This window comes from Bos javanicus, chromosome 5 (assembly GCF_032452875.1).
Source record: "Bos javanicus breed banteng chromosome 5, ARS-OSU_banteng_1.0, whole genome shotgun sequence".
NCBI lineage: Eukaryota > Metazoa > Chordata > Mammalia > Artiodactyla > Bovidae > Bos > Bos javanicus.
The window spans coordinates 63,472,471-63,491,525 of NC_083872.1; the positions used below are offsets into that span (position 1 = coordinate 63,472,471).

Genomic DNA, 19,055 nt, shown 5'->3' on the forward strand with positions numbered 1-19,055 from the left:
TCTGTTACCCCTGCCCTGCCTCACCTCTCTCCCTCCTGTTCACAAGTTGTGGACAGCAAAGCGCACTCTTGTTCCAAAGCCTCTGCACTTGTTTCCCCTTCTCCAGATGCTGCATGACCAAATCCCTCACTCACCTTCTACTCCAGGGTTGCCTTCCCAGAGAAGCCTTCCCCAGCACCCAGCATATTATACCCAAATTGTCTATGCTTTCCATGCTACAAAGGGATTATTCTTTCAAATGCAAACTGAAAATGAGGGAAAAGGTTTAGAGCATAAGAACCTGTCTTCCTGGCACCCTGACATTCATTCAGAGACAATTACTTTTCATCTATGGGGTATAAGGCATGGGCCACAATGTGAGTAGGGGTCAGCCCTGCTTTCAGTCAATGCTTACAGAATAGGCATTGCTATGGACATGATCCATTTTCTTTTGTCAGGACCCGTAGTCAACTGGGATTCAGAAGCTGATGGTAGGTCTTGGAAGGAGCAAGTCTGTGACAGCTCCACCCGCTCAGTAACACCAATTAGGCACTGAAAACCTTCCATGCGTCTGCTGATGCTGTATAGCTAGTTTAATAAAGAAACTTGTATGAATAGAGCCCTCTGGTCAGATTCTATCAGAGATGAAATTTTCTGCCTTGTTCTAGCCCTGAAAAAAAAAAGCTTTCCCTCTGTTTCTCTTATGTCTGTCATAATTCTTTCACACTTCGGGGTGTTCAGGAATGGACCAGAAAGAGTCCAATAAGAAATATGAAAGGTTCAGAGTGAAAGTTAAAAGAGTAATGAAGTCCATCTCTTCTCTCAGATGACAACGCTTCTAAAATAAAACAAAAACAAACTTGAAGAGAGAACAAAACAGCTTCAAAGGCAAAAGAAAAAAAAGCACCCTAACAAAGGGAGCCTTGGTCAGCAGCCAGAAAACTCAGCAGCTCCTTGAGTAGAGCCCAAAACGAGGTGAGACCTGTCAAAGGGTGGAGTCAGACAAATTCAGTTCAGCCAAGGAACCAGGCACCAAACACCTCGCGTGCATCTTTTCTTCAGCAGTGACGGCCCCTGCGGTCTCCTCTTCCGTGGGCACTCGCAGAAGCCTGCCTGGAAGTCAGAAACCAGAACCTTTTGTCTCTCCTGAGTTACCCAAAAGCCGCAGGCCAGCGTCTTACTTATTCTGTCCCACCATCGTAGATGGAGCCACTCTCTTCCTCTCCTCTCAGCTGAGTTTTGTGATGTGTACACGCCCCTGTAACAACTATATGTGATTCTTTCTTTTCAACTATGCTGGGAACATCTCAAGTTCAGGCTTTCTTACCACTGACTCTTTTTGTAAAAGGTTTCAAGTCAACTATTTTATTTGCAGGGAATACTGGACTAAAAAAAAATCCCGCTCCCTGTCATTTCTTCCCTTTCTTAAAGACCAGTCTTTTCACACCTTCATGAACATGACCTTGTCCCTGTATCAGGGACATTCTGGGACAGATCAGTAATCACCTGCTGGAAGTGAAAAACCAGGCCAACAGCAATTTTTCCATGTGTGACCCATTATTGCTGGCATCAGAATGAATCAATCTAGCAAAAGTGGAAGTAAACACCACATTTGGTCTCATCATTAGTACACTGACATGATATGAAGTCTGATAGTACTTGCTGCCTGCAAAGTTACAGCTTCCTCTCCCACTTCCCCTCTCTCTCCTTCTATTCCCTCTCTTCTGCTCCCCCTTCCCCGCTTTCTTCCCTCTTTCCCTTTAAATTCTGATTCTGGTGCTGACAGCACATAAAGTAAGCTCTCGGCTGCCAAAACAGAAGAGAACTAAAGCTATGCGACCTGTTATTCATTTGCAGAGATAATACATAACCTGCATTCCCTAATATGACAGTTGTAGCCCTAAATGACATTATAGAATTATTTATGAAATTTATGAAATCTCTTCACAAGAAAAAAAGACAGAGCAGAGGAACAAAAGTGGAACACTGTTTATACAATTCAGATCTTATTGTACAGCGCCCCAGGTTCCCTGGATGTTGCACGAAATTTAAGTCAATTGGGATCATGCTGTTTCTTGCAATATGGACTATTTCACTTGTTCTACCTCCAAGTCTGGCTACACCTGACACAAACATTTCTCAGGGCCATTAGCAGAAATATTAATCACTCATTCAGAACAGCAGCAGTCAGCTTTTTATCATAACATGAACTGCTGCAAATAAATTCGATTTTGCAAAGTAATAATTGTTCTTTGCCAGTAGCATCACTTTAAAATATAAATCATGCTCCTTTCTTGTAAATCGAGGATGTCATTTTTAAGAATTTGAACCCATTTACAAACTGTATGCTCAACACCACTTTCTGCCTCTAGTAAAAAAGAGGTGTTGGAGGTACTTCCCTGGCAGGCCAGCACTTAAGACTCTGAGCTTCCACTGCAGGGGGAGCAGGTTTGATCCCTGGTTGGGGAAGTAAGATTGCATTTGCTGCATGGTGCAGCCAAGGAGTTAAAAAAAGGGGGTATTGGACAAAGCCATTCATTCAATGATACTTATTAAGACCCCACTATTTCCTCGTTTTATCCTTGTGGAATATATGGGAAAACAAGGTCTGTTTGAATGATCGTCTTGAATGATGCCAACCTAAGAGGTCTCTGATGGAGGGCTACACAGGTATTTCCTCAGGTCTGCCTTGTTCAACACTGAAGTCAACACACTAGAGGAGTTACTTGATAGGTACATTTTTTTGAGGTGTGCTTTTAAAATCAGCGCATTACATAGTTGGGAAGGATCAGTGACATGTTGAGCATTGACCAAGTTCTAAAAAGGCACTGATAGAATAGGATTCATTACTTGATAAAACTGTTAGACCTGCAAAAGAATAATGTAAATGTAAGATCCTGCAGTAAGGTTAAACACACACACACACATACACATACAGCACTGTTGAGGCCTGAGAAGGGAGGCATGGCTCATGGCCACTGAAAAACACTAAAACATTTTCATAGAAAAGTTCCACAAGAATTAATAGTATCTCAGTGTTAAGCATGAACACCAACAAAGCCGACATGGCCAGAGCTGGGAATCAGAATGCTGTGTAGCTCACGTCCCACTTATCAGAGAGATATTGGCAAGAGCTGGAAGTGGTTAATATAGCAAAGGAAAGACATCACAGAGTCTTTAGTCTTCACTATTCTCAGCAAGAGGGAGCAGATTTACTCTTTGTGTTTTCAGAAGATAGCATTAACTGACTACGTGGGACTTTTAAGGGGGCTAATTCCAACATGCTATAAGGCAAAAGTCCTATTAATTAGAACTTATTCAGTGATGATGGGGCTGGCTGCCTCACAAAGAGGCCACCTTACAGAAACAAGTAGAGATATAAACTTGCGGCTGTTTACTAAGGATGTGTTGGAGGGGGTGCTGCATCAAGACACTGGACTGGATACATTTTCTGGCCCCTTCTCACCCTAAAGTTCTCCGGTTTTCTTTAACAGGAGCACAGAAGAAACTTCTAGCCATAAATGTATATAGAGAATGCAAGTTACTGTAAATTCTTGTGAGGCTGCATTCAAGCCTCAGAGTAGAGATCCATACAGAAAGGTGGAGATCATATAATTTTGCAATTGACTTCATGAAGCTACTCTTTACTCCCCTTGATTTGTAAAGAATGAAAAGTTGGCTATCAAGAGCAAAGGATTCTCTTCAAATACAATGTCCACACCACCCTAGAGATTCAAGCCTCCACTACACGTGCTTTTACATAAAGTATTAAATACTACTCGCAGAATATGTCAAAGGTCTCAAAACATTGTACTGGAGCCTCTTGGGGTTCTAGAGTTTTTTTAGAATGTGTCATGTCTGCTGTGTGGAGAAGGAAATGGCAACCCACTCCAGTATTCTTTCCTGGAGAATCCTGTGGACAGAGGAGCCTGGTGGGCTGCTGTCCATGGGGTCACACAGAATCAGACACGACTGAAGTGACTTATCATGCACGCATGCATTGGAGAAGGAAATAGCAACCCACTCCAGTATTCTTGCCTGGAGAATCCCAGGGACAGAGGAGCCTGGTAGGCTGCCGTCTATGGGGTCACACAGAGTCGGACACAACTGAAGCGATTTAGCAGCAGCAGCATTTCTGCTGTGTAGATACAACCCAGGGGATCATCATCACAGTGGTTAAAGCACAGGCTCTGAAGCTAGACAGCTTGGGTTCGAGTACCGACTCTGCTTCTTACGATCTTTGTGGTCTTGGGCCAACAGCATAAACCCTCTGTGCCTTGGCTTCCTCATTATAAAGCTGTACTAATCAGTGCTGGCTCTTAGAGCTGGTAGGCAGTTCACCGTCCTCATCCTGGCTCGGAGGATTCAGGTTATATATACTTATAGCTGATTCACGTTGTTGTATGGCAGAAACCAACACAACACTGTAAAAGCAATTATCCTCTAATTAAAAATAAATCTTAAAAATTGGTGGCTTTTGCAGTGCCTAAAAACCTTGTGTAATCTGATAAGTATGGGATGCTTATTATGGGGAATTAAAAAATAAGGAAGAGTCGGGTATCACCTCTACATAGCCCACATAGACTCTGCTATAAGAGAAATAAAATAAAATGTTTTAACATATAAGGGCATATTTTAATACATGTTAACTCATAAAGTATTTAAGTATGGAATCATCCACAAATCCTCTCCAAAGAGCTTCAATACTAACTAGGTTATAATACAGATAGGAAGTTCTTGTACAGTGCTTGTAGTCCTAAGAACTATTGTTTCCATATCAGTGGAGAGGTAATAGTTTGGGGTTTACCAGCTGGAAAATAGAAATACTTTTGTAAAACACAGCTAAATATTGTGAGCTTTATTTTAGAATGCATTTATTCCCAGTCGCAGTTGAAAAAGCACAGAAAAGAAGGAAGGTAAAGCTATCTCAAAATAATAATGATTTCCCAAACCACCCAAACGTAGAGCTGTGTAGTTTGTTAAATACTTGACAACTATTACTTTACTTGTGTCTCACAACAGTGATGGGAGGGGGCAATGATCTTACTTTAAGAAGAGAAAACCAAGGCCCTGAGTAGCTGAGAGGCTTGTTCAGTTACAGAGGTATTAGATATTAGAGATAGGGTTTTTAGCCCTGATCTCTTTACTTCAAATATGTTATTTCTAAAAAAGCTCCTCAAATTAAGTACACAAAAATGAAAGTAATACTCACGTACTGTTGCTGCTCAGTCGCTCAGTTGTATCTGACTCTGCAACCCCATGGACTGTAGCAGGTCAGGCATGTATTAATAATATAATAATTTTCCGTCAAACATTTTCAGAATTTGGAAGTCAGAGTGGGCTTACTGGAGTGCTCACCACTGCTATCTCTATTGGCCCAGAAACCACTGTCACTTCTGGTCATAACAGCCTGTCAACGGGAGGAGCCTCCCTTCTCACCCCTCCAGGCGGAGCTAAAGCCATCTCTAGGCATGTGACCTAGGATTGGCTAATCACATCTCACACATACCACCACACACACACACACACACACTCCTGTGTGGTTAGCTCAGGGCAGATAAATGATCCAAACCAGATCCAGGTTGATCTGAACCAATGGGACTCAATCCTGGGTCTTTCTGGGGGAACTCTTGGTTAGATAAGCCCTCTTTCTTACAGGTTTTCGAGTGTAACAGGAATTGGACTTGAAACTCCCCTCATGCAGAAAAAGCCTGTTTGAGAAAAGAGCCAACCCAGAGGACAACAAAGCTGAGACATGAGGAGTCCAGGACCAAGACATCAAATGAGCATCTGAACCCAGGCTAACGGGACTTTGTAGTAAAAATGACCCAAATATGTGCCCTTTTATGCTTGAGTTGGATTTCTGTTACTTGCATGCACTCAGTAGAGTCTCTGCTGATTTATTACTTTACTCATACATGAACGGAAGTTACTGAGACAGGATTGCTCAATAAGCCCTATTTCCCCTGGACATTAAAAACCTCTTTATTTTCCTTGATACTGGAAAAAGAAAAGGAAGGAGGAGGAGAAGAATAAGAGAATTCTCATACCACTTGAAAATGTATCAAGGTCAGGTTATAACAGCCAACGTTGACCTGCGGACCCAAGAACTGGACTGAATCTAATGAGAAACATTCTGAAAATTTAACAAGTGGAGAAAAATAGCCTGGTGTGCCTCTTTGTGAACAAGCTAAGCCTAAGGCTTAGCCAGCCTAAGGCTCCACTAAATGTCACAAGATCAATTCCACTAAAATAGGGTTTTTCATATATTGTCAGATTTCTTACTTATTCAGTTGAAAACAGGACCTTTTCTATTTATGTCTTTTTAAAAATCTGTGGCTTGGTTTTCATTGGAAACATTCTTCTTGGTTAAGTACCAGCACAGAAGGAGAGGTGGTGGCATCACAAAGGGACTGGAGGTGTTTAGGTCTGATGGCATCAATCAGAACAAACTCCTGGTTGTCTAATTTGCTTCACTGATGAAATGGACAGAGAATGAAACAATCAAGAATTGTAAGAGGAGTATCAAAGCCTGAAGGGGAATCCATCTGAGTGATTCTCCAAGTTCTTCTCATTATTTTTTTGACTGTGGTACAGGATAGACAGTAACATTTCAATGTTGCCTGTAAGATGCTAATCATATTGGAATTTCCAGCACCAAAACTGTCATGGGGAGAGCAGCATATATGTTGAGAAGAGGCAGTCAACCATCCACAATAATAAACTAGGTATGCAACACATCAGGTTTAAGTTCCAGGTATGAAAGCACTATTTTCCACTTTTGGTTGGCATGATGCCTTTGGGAATAGATGGCTGATTGTCCAGAGTTTCTGGCTTGAAATGGGGCACAGATCATCAACATCCCAAGTTATCACTGAAGCTGGGTGTTAGCTTGTCTTCCCAACAAGCTGTCATACTGGGAGCTCCTGATGAAAGAGCTTACAGAGTTTATTCTTAACCTTCTTTTTTGAGTTATACATTATCTGTCTGTGCTGAAGTATTAGGAGTTGTTCTTTCAGTTCAGTTCAGTCGCTCAGTCGTGTCCGACTCTTTGCGACCCCATGAATCGCAGCACACCAGGCCTCCCTGTCCATCACCAACTCCCAGAGTTCACTCAGACTCACGTCTATCGAGTCAGTGATGCCATCCAGCCATCTCATCCTCTGTCGTCCCCTTCTCCTCCTGCCCCCAATCCCTCCCACCATCAGAGTCTTTTCCAATGAGTCAACTCTTCGCATGAGGTGGCCAAAATACTGGAGTTTCAGCTTTAGCATCATTCCTTCCAAAGAAATCCCAGGGCTGATCTCCTTCAGAATGGACTGGTTGGATCTCCTTGCAGTCCAAGGGACTCTCAAGAGTCTTCTCCAACACCACAGTTAGGGTTAGTCATGGACATGCTGAGTTTTTCTGAGTAGTAGTGAAGTGATAAAAATCTAAATTAAAAATTAGCCACTAACTTATGGACATTTGAAAAAATCTAATGTAACTCAATAATAAAACTTGTTTCATGGGGGGTGGGAAATCACTTTGTAAAATGCTGTTCTTTTCAAAACAGTTGCACCATTTTCTGAAGGCTAATTCTATAAATTCCATCACACAAGAGCAGTGGGTAGAACCTAGGAAGACCAGGCTTTTTCTCCCAGGGAAAGTAGAGAAGAATAAATTACTATCTTCATGCCCAGAGGCTGGCTCAGTGTTTACTTCATGGATTTTTGGGATATCTATGCTTCTCTAGTTAACAATTTTGTGTACTTAGTTGTTTCAAGTTGTAAGATTCATTTAAGGAAAAAACAATCCTTTCTTTCTTGCTTAATGTTTTCTCTTACCATGTTATAATAATAACGTGTTATTACTGTAAGATATCCTTTGCTTCATACTTTTGTACCCTTAATTTGCAGAGAATTCTTCCAACTCTCCTCTGCTTTCACTCGCTTTGTGATCATCTCACAGATCCCTTTTCCATCAGAGATACTCCGTGGCAGCCTTCATATTTATACAATTAACATAATAAGGAGGAAAGTTCCAATTTCATTCTCAATATGTATTCTAAGCCTGTATAATACTGGAACAAAGGGGTGGTCTTTATAGACTGTTACCACTCTCTAACCACTTACCTAATGCTTTTGTTATTAACTGGTCCTACTATGAACCAGGGACCTTTGAATTAGGGACTGATAGAGGATATAATCTGAACCGACAGTCATACATCTATCTATATGTACACAATAATGATTCATAGTTTGGAATATACTTTCACAAAAATTATCTGATTCACACAAACCTGTGAGGCAGTCTTTATCTATGTTTTAAAGACAGGGAAACTAAAGTTAGAGAAATCACATGTCTTGATACAGATCACAGAGTCAGAAAGAAAGCAAATCAAAACTCCAACTGAAGAAGCTGCTAAGGAAGCAGCATCCAGGCACTGGAGAGACCCCCACAGGCAAGAACTTCTCTCTCGGAGCAATAAACTCCACACCTACATACAAAGCTTTTGACAAACATGGGAGGAAGGCAGAGCTCTCCCAAGATGTTCAGGGAGGAGTTCCCACAAGAGGATCAACAAATAAGCACTGCAGAAACTCAAAAATGGATTAAAAACCTAAATGTAAGAGCAGATACTGTAAAACTCCTAAAGGAAAACATAAGCAGAACACTGACATAAATCACAGCAATCTTTTTAGATCTACCTCCTAGAGGAATGAAAATAAAAACAAAAATAAACAAATGGGACCTAATTAAACTTAAAAGCTTTTGCACAGCAAAGAAAATCATAAACAAAGTGAAAAGATAACCTATAGAATGGAAGAAAATATTGCAGAAGATGCAACAAGGGATTAATTTCCAAAATACACTAACAGCTCAATATCAAAAAAACAAACAATTCAATCAAAAAATAAGCAGAAGACTTAAATAGACATTTCTCCAAAAAAGACATACAGGTGGCCAATGGGCACATGAAAAAGTGTTCAACGTTGCTAATTATTAGAGAAATGAAAATCAAAACCACAATGAGGTATTATTTCATTCTAGTCAGAATGGCCATCATCAAAAAGTCTATAAATAATAAATGCTGGAGAGGATCTGGAGAAAAAGGAACCCTCCTATGTTGGTGGGAATGTAAATTGGTACTGCCATTATGGAGAACAGTTAGGAGGTTCCTTAAAAAAATAAAAACAGAGATACAATGTAATCCTGCAATCCTAAGGACCTACTGTATAGCACATGGAACACTACTCAATACTCTGTAATGGTTTATATGGGAAAAGAGTCTAAAAAAGAATGGATATATGTGTGTGTGTGTGTATATATATATATATAACTGATTCACTTTGCTGTATACCTGAAACTTACACATCATTGTAAATCAACTATACACCAAGATACCTGCACCTTACGTTCTCAGCAGCCCTATTTACAATAGTCAAGACATGAGAGCAACCTAAATGTCCATCAACAGGACACTTGATGGATATGGAATGGATATTACCATATATTCTTTATCATTCACACAATAGAATATTACTCAGCCACAGACAGAATTAAATAATACCATATGCAGCAACATGGGCGGACCTAAAGATTATCCTACCAAGTAAAACAAGCCAAAGACAAATAGCATATGCTGTCACTTATATGTGAAATCTAAAGATAACAATGAACTTACTACAAAACAGAAACAGACTCAGAGATGCAGAAAACAAGCTTATGATCACCAAAGGGGAAAATGGGGAGGGGATAAATTAGGAAGATGAGATTAACACATATACACTATTATACATAAAATAGATAACCAACAAGGACCTACTGTACAGCCCAGGGAACTATACTCAATATTTTGTAATAACCTACAAGGGAAAAGCATCTGAAAAAGAACAGATATATATACATGTATGTATAACTCATACTGTGCTGTACACCTGCAGTTCAGTTCAGTTCAGTCACTCAGTCGTGTCCAATTCTTTTTGACCCCATGGACTGTAGGACATCAGGTTTCTGTGTCTACCACCAACTCCCGGAGCTTATACAAACTCATGTCCATCAAGTCGGTGATGCCCTCCAGCCATTTCATCCTCTGTTGTCCCCTTCTCTTGCCACCTTCAATCTTTCCCAGCATCAGGGTCTTTTCCAGTGAGTCAGTTCTTCGCATCAGGTGGCCAAAGGATTGGAGGTTTAGCTTCAGCACCAGTCCTTCCAATGAATATTCAGGACTGATTTCCTTTAGGAGTGACTGGTTTGATCTTGCAGTCCAAGGGACTCTCAAGAGTCTTCTCCAACACCATAGTTCAAAAGCATCAATTCTTCAGCACTCAACTTTCTTTATGGTTCAACTCTCACATTCATACATGACTACTGGAAAAATCATAGCTTTGACTAGATGGACCTTTGTCTGTAAAGTAATGTTTCTGCTTTTTAATGTGCTATCTAGGTTGGTCATAGCTTTTCATCCAAGGAGCAAGCGTCTTTTAATTTCATGGCTGCAGTCACCATCTGCAGTGATTTTGGAGCCTAAGAAAAAGTCTCTCACTGTTTCCATTTTTTCCCCATCTATTTGCCATGAAGTGCTGGGGCCAGATGCCATGACCTTTGTTTTCTGAATGTTGAGTTTTAAGCCAACATTTTCACTCTCCTCTTTCACTTTCATCAAGAGGCTCTTTAGTTCTTCTTCACTTTCTGCCATAGGGTGGTGTCATCTGCATATCTGAGGTTATTGATATCTCTCCCGGCAATCTTGATTCCAACGTGTGCTTCACCCAGCCTGGTGTTTCTCATGATGTACTCTGCATATAAGTTAAATAAGCAGGGTGACAATATACAGCCTTGACGTACTCCTTTCCCTATTTGGAACCAGTCTGTTGTTCCATGTCCGGTTCTAACTGTTGCTTCTTGACCTGCATACAGATTTCTCAGGAAGCAGGTAAGGTGGTTTGGTATTCCCATCTCATTAAGAATTTTCCACAGTTTGCTGTGATCCATACAGTCAAAGGCTTTGTTTGGCACAGTCAATAAAACAGAAGTAGATGTTTCTCTGGAACTCTCTTGCTTTTTCTAACATCCAATGGATGTTGGCAATTTGATCTCTGGTTCCTCTGCCTTTTCTAAATCCAGCTTGAACGTCTGGAAGTTCATGGTTCACGTACTGTTGAAGCCTGGCTGGGAGGATTTTGAGTATTACTTTGCTAGTGTGTGAAATGAGTGCAAGTGTGCGGTAGTTTGAGCATTCTTTGGCATTGCCCTTCTTTGGGATTGGAATGAAAACTGGCCTTTTCCAGTCCTGTGGCCACTGCTGAGTTTTCCAAATTTGCTGGTATACTGAATGCAGCACTTAAACAGCATCATCTTTTAAGTTTTGAAATAGCTCGACTGGAATTCCATCACCTCCACTAGCTTTGTTCATAGTGATGCTTCCTAAGGCCCACTTGACTTCACATTCCAGAATGTCTGGCTCTAGGTGAGTGATCACACCATCGTGATTATCTTGGTCATGAAGATCTTTTTTTGTATAGTTCTTCTGTGTATTCTTGCCACCACTTCTTAATATCTTCTGTTTCTTTTAGGTCCATTTTGTTTCTGTCCTTTTTTTGTGCCCATATTTGTATAAAATGTTCCCTTGGTATCTCTAATTTTCTTGAAGAGATCTCTAGTCTTTCCCATTCTATTGTTTTCCTCTATTTCTTTGCATTGATCACTGAGGAAGGCTTTCTTATCTCTCCTTGCTATCCTTTGGAACTCTGCATTCAAATGGGTGTATCTTTCCTTTTCTCCTTTGCCTTTAGTTTCTCTTCTTTTCTCAGCTATTTGTAAGCCCTCCTCAGACAACTATTTTGCCTTTTTGCATTTCTTTTTCTTGGGGATGGTCTTGATCAATGTCACGAACCTCCTGTACAATGTTACGAACCTCCGTCCATAGTTCTTCAGGCACTCTGACTATCAGATCTAGTCCCTTGAATCTATTGTCACTTCCACTGTATAATCATAAGGGATTTGACTTAGGTCATACCTGAATGGTCTAATGGTTTCCCCTACTTTCTTCAATTTAAGTCTGAATTTGGCAATAAGGAGTTCATGATCTGAGCCAAAGTCAGCTCCCGATCTTGTTTTTGCTGACGGTATAGAGCTTCTTCATCTTTGACTGCAAAGAATATAATCAATCTGATTTCAGTGTTGACCATCTGGTGATATCCATGTACACCTGGAACTAACACAATATTGTGATTCAACTATACTGCAATAAAATAAAATTTTAAAAATTAAGTTTTATGGTGAGAACCATGAGCTGATTCCATAAGTTTCCACTAACCACCAGTGATATTATCCTTGCTCTGTTCACTGTCTCTATGTACGTATGGGCTTCCCTGGTGGCTCGGACAGTGAAGAATCTGCCTCCAATGCAGGAGACCTGGGTTTGATCCCTGGGTTGGGAAGATCCCCTGGACAAGGGAATGGCTATCCACTTCAGTATTCTTGCCTGGAGAATTCTACGGATAGAGGATCTGACATAGCATATGGGAAACTGGTATTTATTGAAGTGTTATAAAGATATTCCATATCATTTAAAAATAGAAGTAGCCCACGAGGGGCATAGAAGAATAGGACATGGTCAGGCAGACGGCTTGTGTTTGGGTTCTGCCATGCAGCAGCTGTGAGGCAAAGCACTCACTCACGTGGGCTCCTTGAGTATAGGACGGGCTGTGGTGAGGTTTAAATAAGATACTGCACGTGGAGTCTCAGGTATGGGTGGGGCCACGGCAGGGCTTCTATGCGGCCCAGTTTCCATTTCTCTTCCTCTAACAGTATCAAAAGAACAAACATTTGTAGAACTAACATAATATGTAAAGTGCTTTCAAATAAAGAAGTAATTGAGGTAGCACCCTGGTGGTCCAGTGGTTAAGACCTTGCCTTCCGAGGCAGGGTTTGCAGATTTGTGATCTCTGGTCAAGGAGCTAAGATCCCATGTGCCTAATGCCTCGCGGCCAAGAACCCAAAACATAAAACAGAAATAATATTGTAAGAAATTCAATAAAGACTTTAAAGAAGATTTAATTAAAAAAAGAAGTAATTGATCTAGTCATACATATTAAATAATACTGTTTGGATCAAAATATATTAGACATTCAACTGAATGAACTTCTAGTGATTTAGAAGCAATGGAGACAAAGCCTTGCTAGTGCCTAACATATCACCTCAGGCAAGTTCTGATTTTGTCGCTTTCTGGTTGTGCTACCCAGACCGAGTCACATAATTTCTCAGTTTCCCAGTCTTTGAAATGTGGATAAGTCTGCTTCTAAGGTTTGTGTACATCGGTAAGGTAACTGCCTCAGGCAATATTGATATTTCTATTTAGATGACAGCAATCAAAACATAAGAACTTCTTTAGTGTGGGTTTTCTCTTACTGCTCAGGAGTCTTTTTCATTTTGTGAAAATAGAAGGATTATTTCATTTTCCCATAAGTATTTGGTTATAAATAAATGGCTATAAGTGTCACATCGGGAAATTCTTTTTTCTTTTTCATAACTTTGGAGCATGTGGTCCCTAAATTTTATTAATTCCATTACTCTTCTTTATTATTCAAGAACATTTTGACTCATCCTAAGTATCACTCAAGAAAATTTCTAAATATTGTTGATTAGGTCCTAAATACTGGAAATGTTTTTCTTCTTTCTGTTATTATTTTTCATATTATTCACTTAACTATCTTATCTCCATAGAACTTGGACTTAAAAGCTGATCTGCAACGTGCTATACACACATAAATAGTTGTGTAGGACACCTTGTTTGTGCTAAAATGAGAGAACAGATGTGAAAGCACTTTGGAAATTGAAAAGCAAACTCTATACATATTAAGGTAATATTATACAAATGTGAATGTGACATTTATCTATTAGAGGTGTGGAAATAGGGAAGCCTTTCAGAACTTCTGAGCTAATGAATCCAGTGCTTCTAGCATGATAGGAAACCCATTGTTTAAACGTGCTGACATCACTACATTTCATGGTTTCAGAAATCCTAATAGTACTTAACTTGATTTTGTTTCTCCCATATTTGTGTAAGACAATTTGATGCCACAACATTGCTTATGTCAGAATAAAAGCAAACAATAGCCATGCTATTTAAAATTCTCTGGATTCCAAGAAAGATATTTTGAACAGTTTCAATTGAAAATAAGTAACTAAACACTGTGTTAACGTTTGAAAAATATATGCTAACAAATTTTACAGGTAGAATGGACATTAAATTTACCTCAATTTAACCTTAAGCAGGAGTTTACTAAGTTAAAGATGTGGAAACACATCTGCTGGGCAAACCTTAACAAAGTTAGGTTCCTATAATTACTGTAGCCCCTAAGAGCTTCAGGTTCCTGGCCTATGGCTAGAATTCCAAATCACTCTGCTGGGGGCTCAGCTAAACCTGAAGCAGAAACAGAAAAATAAGAAAAAACATCAACTGAGTGGCTCAATGGTGGAACAGTCACATAAATAAAACCATTCAACAACAAAATTACCGAGTATTTCATATTTTGACAGGTTAAAGCTTCGAAATGGCGCTATTTTTAAAAGGTATCCATTCATTTCTCCATGATTTCTAGCATTTCTAGACTGGGAAAGAGTCTCAAGACAAATAAAAAACTGCAATTAACACAACATAAAGAGTTGAGATCCCCAAATCTCTTCTTCTTATTGATCGGATTCCTGTAGTGCCATCTCCTATTTACTCTGCAGCAAAAGCACTATATATTGAGCAGTGGGATTTTAGAAAGCTTCTAATAAGCTCCTGGCTGCTGATGGAGGCCCAGGTCTCCATCAGTCATTTGAACACAGGGAACAGCACCAGGGTGGGGGCGGGGAGGGAGGGAAATAAGCACGTACACACAGACCCTCTCCAGCTCACATCTCATCTGCTGCTTACCTCACTTCTCTTTCTGCATTTGTGCCTTTCTCACCTGGCCAGATAGAAGTTCATTCAATTTTCTCAAGGGCAAGACAATTCCTGAAAGGGATGCATTCTGATTGGAACGACAAGAAAAAGATCTCGACTCTTCAAAAAAGTAATACTTCCCCTAGCTTGTGAATCTCATAAAGACCATAAGGGAGCAATTGCTAGATTACCTCTGAGGGTTCACGCTCAGGCAGAAGAGTAATTAATTTCCTCTTTGGAAAAAAACCGCACTATGTGGAGAAATTTCATAAATTGCATGAGCAGTTCAGCCAGGTGATTCTGTTGCTGAATTTGGCACGGTCAATAATGGCTAATTCTCCTTAATGAACGATCCTCCCTTATCCAGCAGGGTAGGTAAGGGTTCAGGAAAGATCCAGTTTGTATTCATACATAAAGACTACATGGTTCAAGGTTAAAACAAATGTCTCTGCTGTCATTAGAGAAATTCACCCAAATATGTGATCCACAAATACTAACAAATAGCAGAAAATATACGAACATTTTTGGGGGGGGGAGTTTTAGATACGTTATTTAAAAAAATAATCAGTGAAAACAGTAATAAGGATTACAAGACAATACTGAACAAGAGAGAGAGGGAAGATTATTATTTTCTTGTCTCTCCTACGTTTTCCACCTCACTGCAATAAAAGATTCTCCATAATCCCAACACTGCTATTCTCTGCACAAAGAACCCTGAAACCAATTCAATACTGAGCAAGCTGAAAGGAGACACAATATCTCAGACCCCCTTCTCTCCAGGGCATTTGTAGGCAGAATAGCCATGGCTTCCAGAACATTCTTTTCACATTTCTCTTTCACGAGCGGCAGCATTGAATGTTTACCAAAGGCTTTCAAAAAAAAAACAGAATCTCACCAAACAGATGAGAAAAATATTTAACAACCAAGGCAAAGCAATTACAGTCAAAGTTTCACCTCAAGATTCTCATCTTAGGTGTGCGAGGCAGACAGAAGTCTCTTAACACATCAGTCTGAACCTAGAATGAGGATGAAAAGAGTTGATTCTGCCAATAGTCGTCAACAGATCCACAGCTTTGAATCTCGGGGTGACACTGCAGAGCAAGCTGCCGTCGGAAAGTGCTTTAGCGACAGTGCCACTATTTGGCTATGGCTGACTTAAATTTTTGAGCAGTGACCTGGGGACAGGAGAGACCCAGACATCCATACCCGAATCATGAAGAGATCCGAACAGGACAGATCTCGCTCTTCAGGTATTTGTGTCAGGCAGCAGCATCATTTTCAGCTACTCAAGGTGGCAATATGAGATGGCTGCAACAGTCCCCATTGTACAAGTCTATACACATTGTAAACTTGGCAGGAAATTAACAGCGTTACTTGGAGTTAGTCCTACTGGCCCCCGCCCCCGTGACTTTCCCCCTGTCATCCAACCAATTTAACTCTGTAATCTAGACCTTTATGACTTTTCATTGTGATTTGATTCTTACACAGCATTATTCCCTTTAGAGCAAAGACTTTCTGGGTGCAAAGAGACCAGACATAATATCTTCAGTCAAGAACTGGATAACAATGATTTGTGTCTACATTCCATTCCCAGAAAGGTCTGTTTCAATCTAGCTCAACTGAGCAGGGAATAAAAGTCATGACATAAAATGGGAAAATTCCATTTAGGTTGGGTACAATATGCATCCATTGTAAGTGACCGTTCAAAATCGGAATGCATTACTTGATCTGGGAGAAAGGCAAAAACATCACAGAGGCTCTGAACACCTTACCTGGGCCATCTGCCTCTCCAGTTTTGATCGGGGAATATCATCAAAGTAGTTTTCATTTCTTCTCCTCCTTGCATCGCCCTGCATGATAATGTGAGGAACGTCTAGGGAGCCACCAGTGGTGTAAGTGCTTTGGCTAAGTGATGGAGACAACTGAGGAGGAGTGTGATTACCACTGGGTTCCTGAATGGAAATACATCATGAAATAAATACCATGTTCTTGTGGCTGACCTCTGGTTTCAAAATTGTGAAATACTGACAAGACACACTGCGGGGGTGGGGAGTCATTTTTAAATCAACTGTTGAGGAATCGATGACATTCTACCATTTTATTAATGGCATGATCAGCATGTCCCCCCTTAAGCCTTTCAGGTTGAAGGTTTACAGTATAGAGAGCCAGGCTCTGTTTTCTTAAGCCTCCATCATGGATGATCTCGGGAAAGAGGCACACAGATGCTAGGCACCCCCCCACACTGTCACACGTATCTACAAGGGAGGGAACTGTGTCTCCATGCGAACACAACGGCCTCATTACAGTAGGTGCCACGACGAAACAGCTAAAACAGGACCTCATGGGTCCTGATCTTCCATCAAAAAGCAGCCTGGCAATCAGGCTGGGGAGGGGACACGATATGGAAATGGCATGCCACCTGCACGGAGTCCAGAGCAACGCATGAGGACAGGCTTTGATGGCAAAGACAACTGGGGGAAACTGGCTGAGAAGGAAGATAAAGGGCGGCAGAGAGCTGGGCTCTGGTGTCTGAGAGGAGGACTGGATGGTGCTGGTTCTCCAGCTACTTCTCCCCAAGACATTCCAGACTGCCTCTGATGGATTAATAAGGTCCTGCATTTTTTTCTTGAGAACCTCTTTTGATTTATTTGCTGTTTCCTCAAGTCTCTTCCAGAGAGCCAGAGGGAGAGGTTCAGAAGAGGAAGGAGAGACAGCAGGGGACATAGCAGGGAATACTCCTCTAAAGGGTCATTTAGGATGGTTACACTGAGGGTGCCTGTATCTTTTCCCTCTTCATTCAGCAAAACGAAAGCAAAACAGTAATCCCTTTCTAGCTCATTTCCCCCTAATTTATCTGAGGCTCCTTCTATTGAGGGAGAAAAATAGGTCCTTTTTTTTTTTATATATTGTCACTACTCAACCAGCTTCCAAACAACCCATATATCCCAATTCCCCTAGACATCAATTTTCCTCATGGCTCCCTCCTGGAGCCAATTCACTCGCTTTTCCTGAAGTCTTTGTGTATTTTCTTCTCCTTTAAAATGGAATCAGCCTCAAAATCTTAACAGCTCCTCTCCTGCCTGATCCTCTGCTATCCTGACAGTAGTTATGCTGTTTGCTGAAGTCCACTGATAAGAAACATTCAGTGGCATTTCATTGCTGGCAGTTACATCCAAGTGCCACCTTTGTGTTCATTTATTATCGCCACCCTTTCTGACACTTGCAAAAAAGGAATCAGAAGCAAGCAAGTACAGGGCTCAATAAAGAGAACAGAGTTGGAACTCTCCAACTGGTCATGGAGACCCCAGCTTTATGGTGAATTTTTGAAAAGTTCCTATGGGCCTGATAAACACCAGAGACTGCTGGTTACTCCTTCCTGGGACCATTCTCCCTGGAATCTTCTCTCTGTCTCTTTCCCTCTGCTCTTTCTTGCCTTCCTTCCCTTCCACTTTATTTCTCTCTTCCTCCTATGGTTTCTCTCTAGTTTTTCTACCCCTTAATTCTAAAATATAGCTGAAATAGTTTACTGAAGTCCTAGATTCTCTATTCTTAATTTTTGAAGTGGGTAAAAACCAAACAATTCATTTCTTAAAAAACAGAAGACCCTAAGGTTAATTTTAAATCGATCTTTAACTTAACTCTGGTCCTCATTGATTTTCTTTCTGTGGGTTTGAGGAGTTTGACAGAAAATTCATTTCCTCTCTGTGTTGAGGGGAGTGTGGGATGGGGGGCAGCAGAGAGGTTTTTTAAAGGTGATGGTTTTTCAGATGTTTATCTAAATCTCAAAAACACACATTTAACCAATCGAGAAAAACAAACCTTGTCTTAGAAAATGCTATCAAAGGCAAGAAAGCTTTTTATACAGATAAGGTAAGCTACCTGGAAAACAGCCTGTACTTTCTGACCCCCTGCTTCAGTCATTCCTATCTTACTGCACAACACAGTTTTTGAGGATATGAGTGGAGGACGGAACAAGCACGCGGGGTACTTACCCTGAGGGTGATGGACCGAGGGGGCTTCTGTGGTGGGTCGTCGTGCAGCCTGTCTCCCAGAGATGCCAAGATACGTTTCCTGTGGCCAATCAAATTGATTTTTAAAACCTGAAACGACATATATATTTGGATTAAATACTTCACTTGAGAAAAATGATTTTTACTTG

At 40.7% G+C, this 19,055-nt stretch overlaps 1 protein-coding gene across 5 annotated transcripts in view; it reads right to left on the reverse strand.

Annotated features, from left to right (window-relative positions):
• ANKS1B (ankyrin repeat and sterile alpha motif domain containing 1B) overlaps positions 1-19,055 on the reverse strand; it is a 1,160,119-nt gene that overhangs the window by 81,382 nt on the left and 1,059,682 nt on the right. For all 5 annotated transcript variants that reach the window (XM_061417010.1, XM_061417008.1, XM_061417009.1 and 2 more), the window contains 2 exons: positions 18,889-18,996; positions 16,669-16,848 (listed from right to left, as the gene is read on the reverse strand). In XM_061417010.1, the coding sequence (XP_061272994.1) occupies positions 16,669-16,848; positions 18,889-18,996 (288 nt within the window). The remainder of the gene's footprint in view (positions 1-16,668; positions 16,849-18,888; positions 18,997-19,055) is intronic.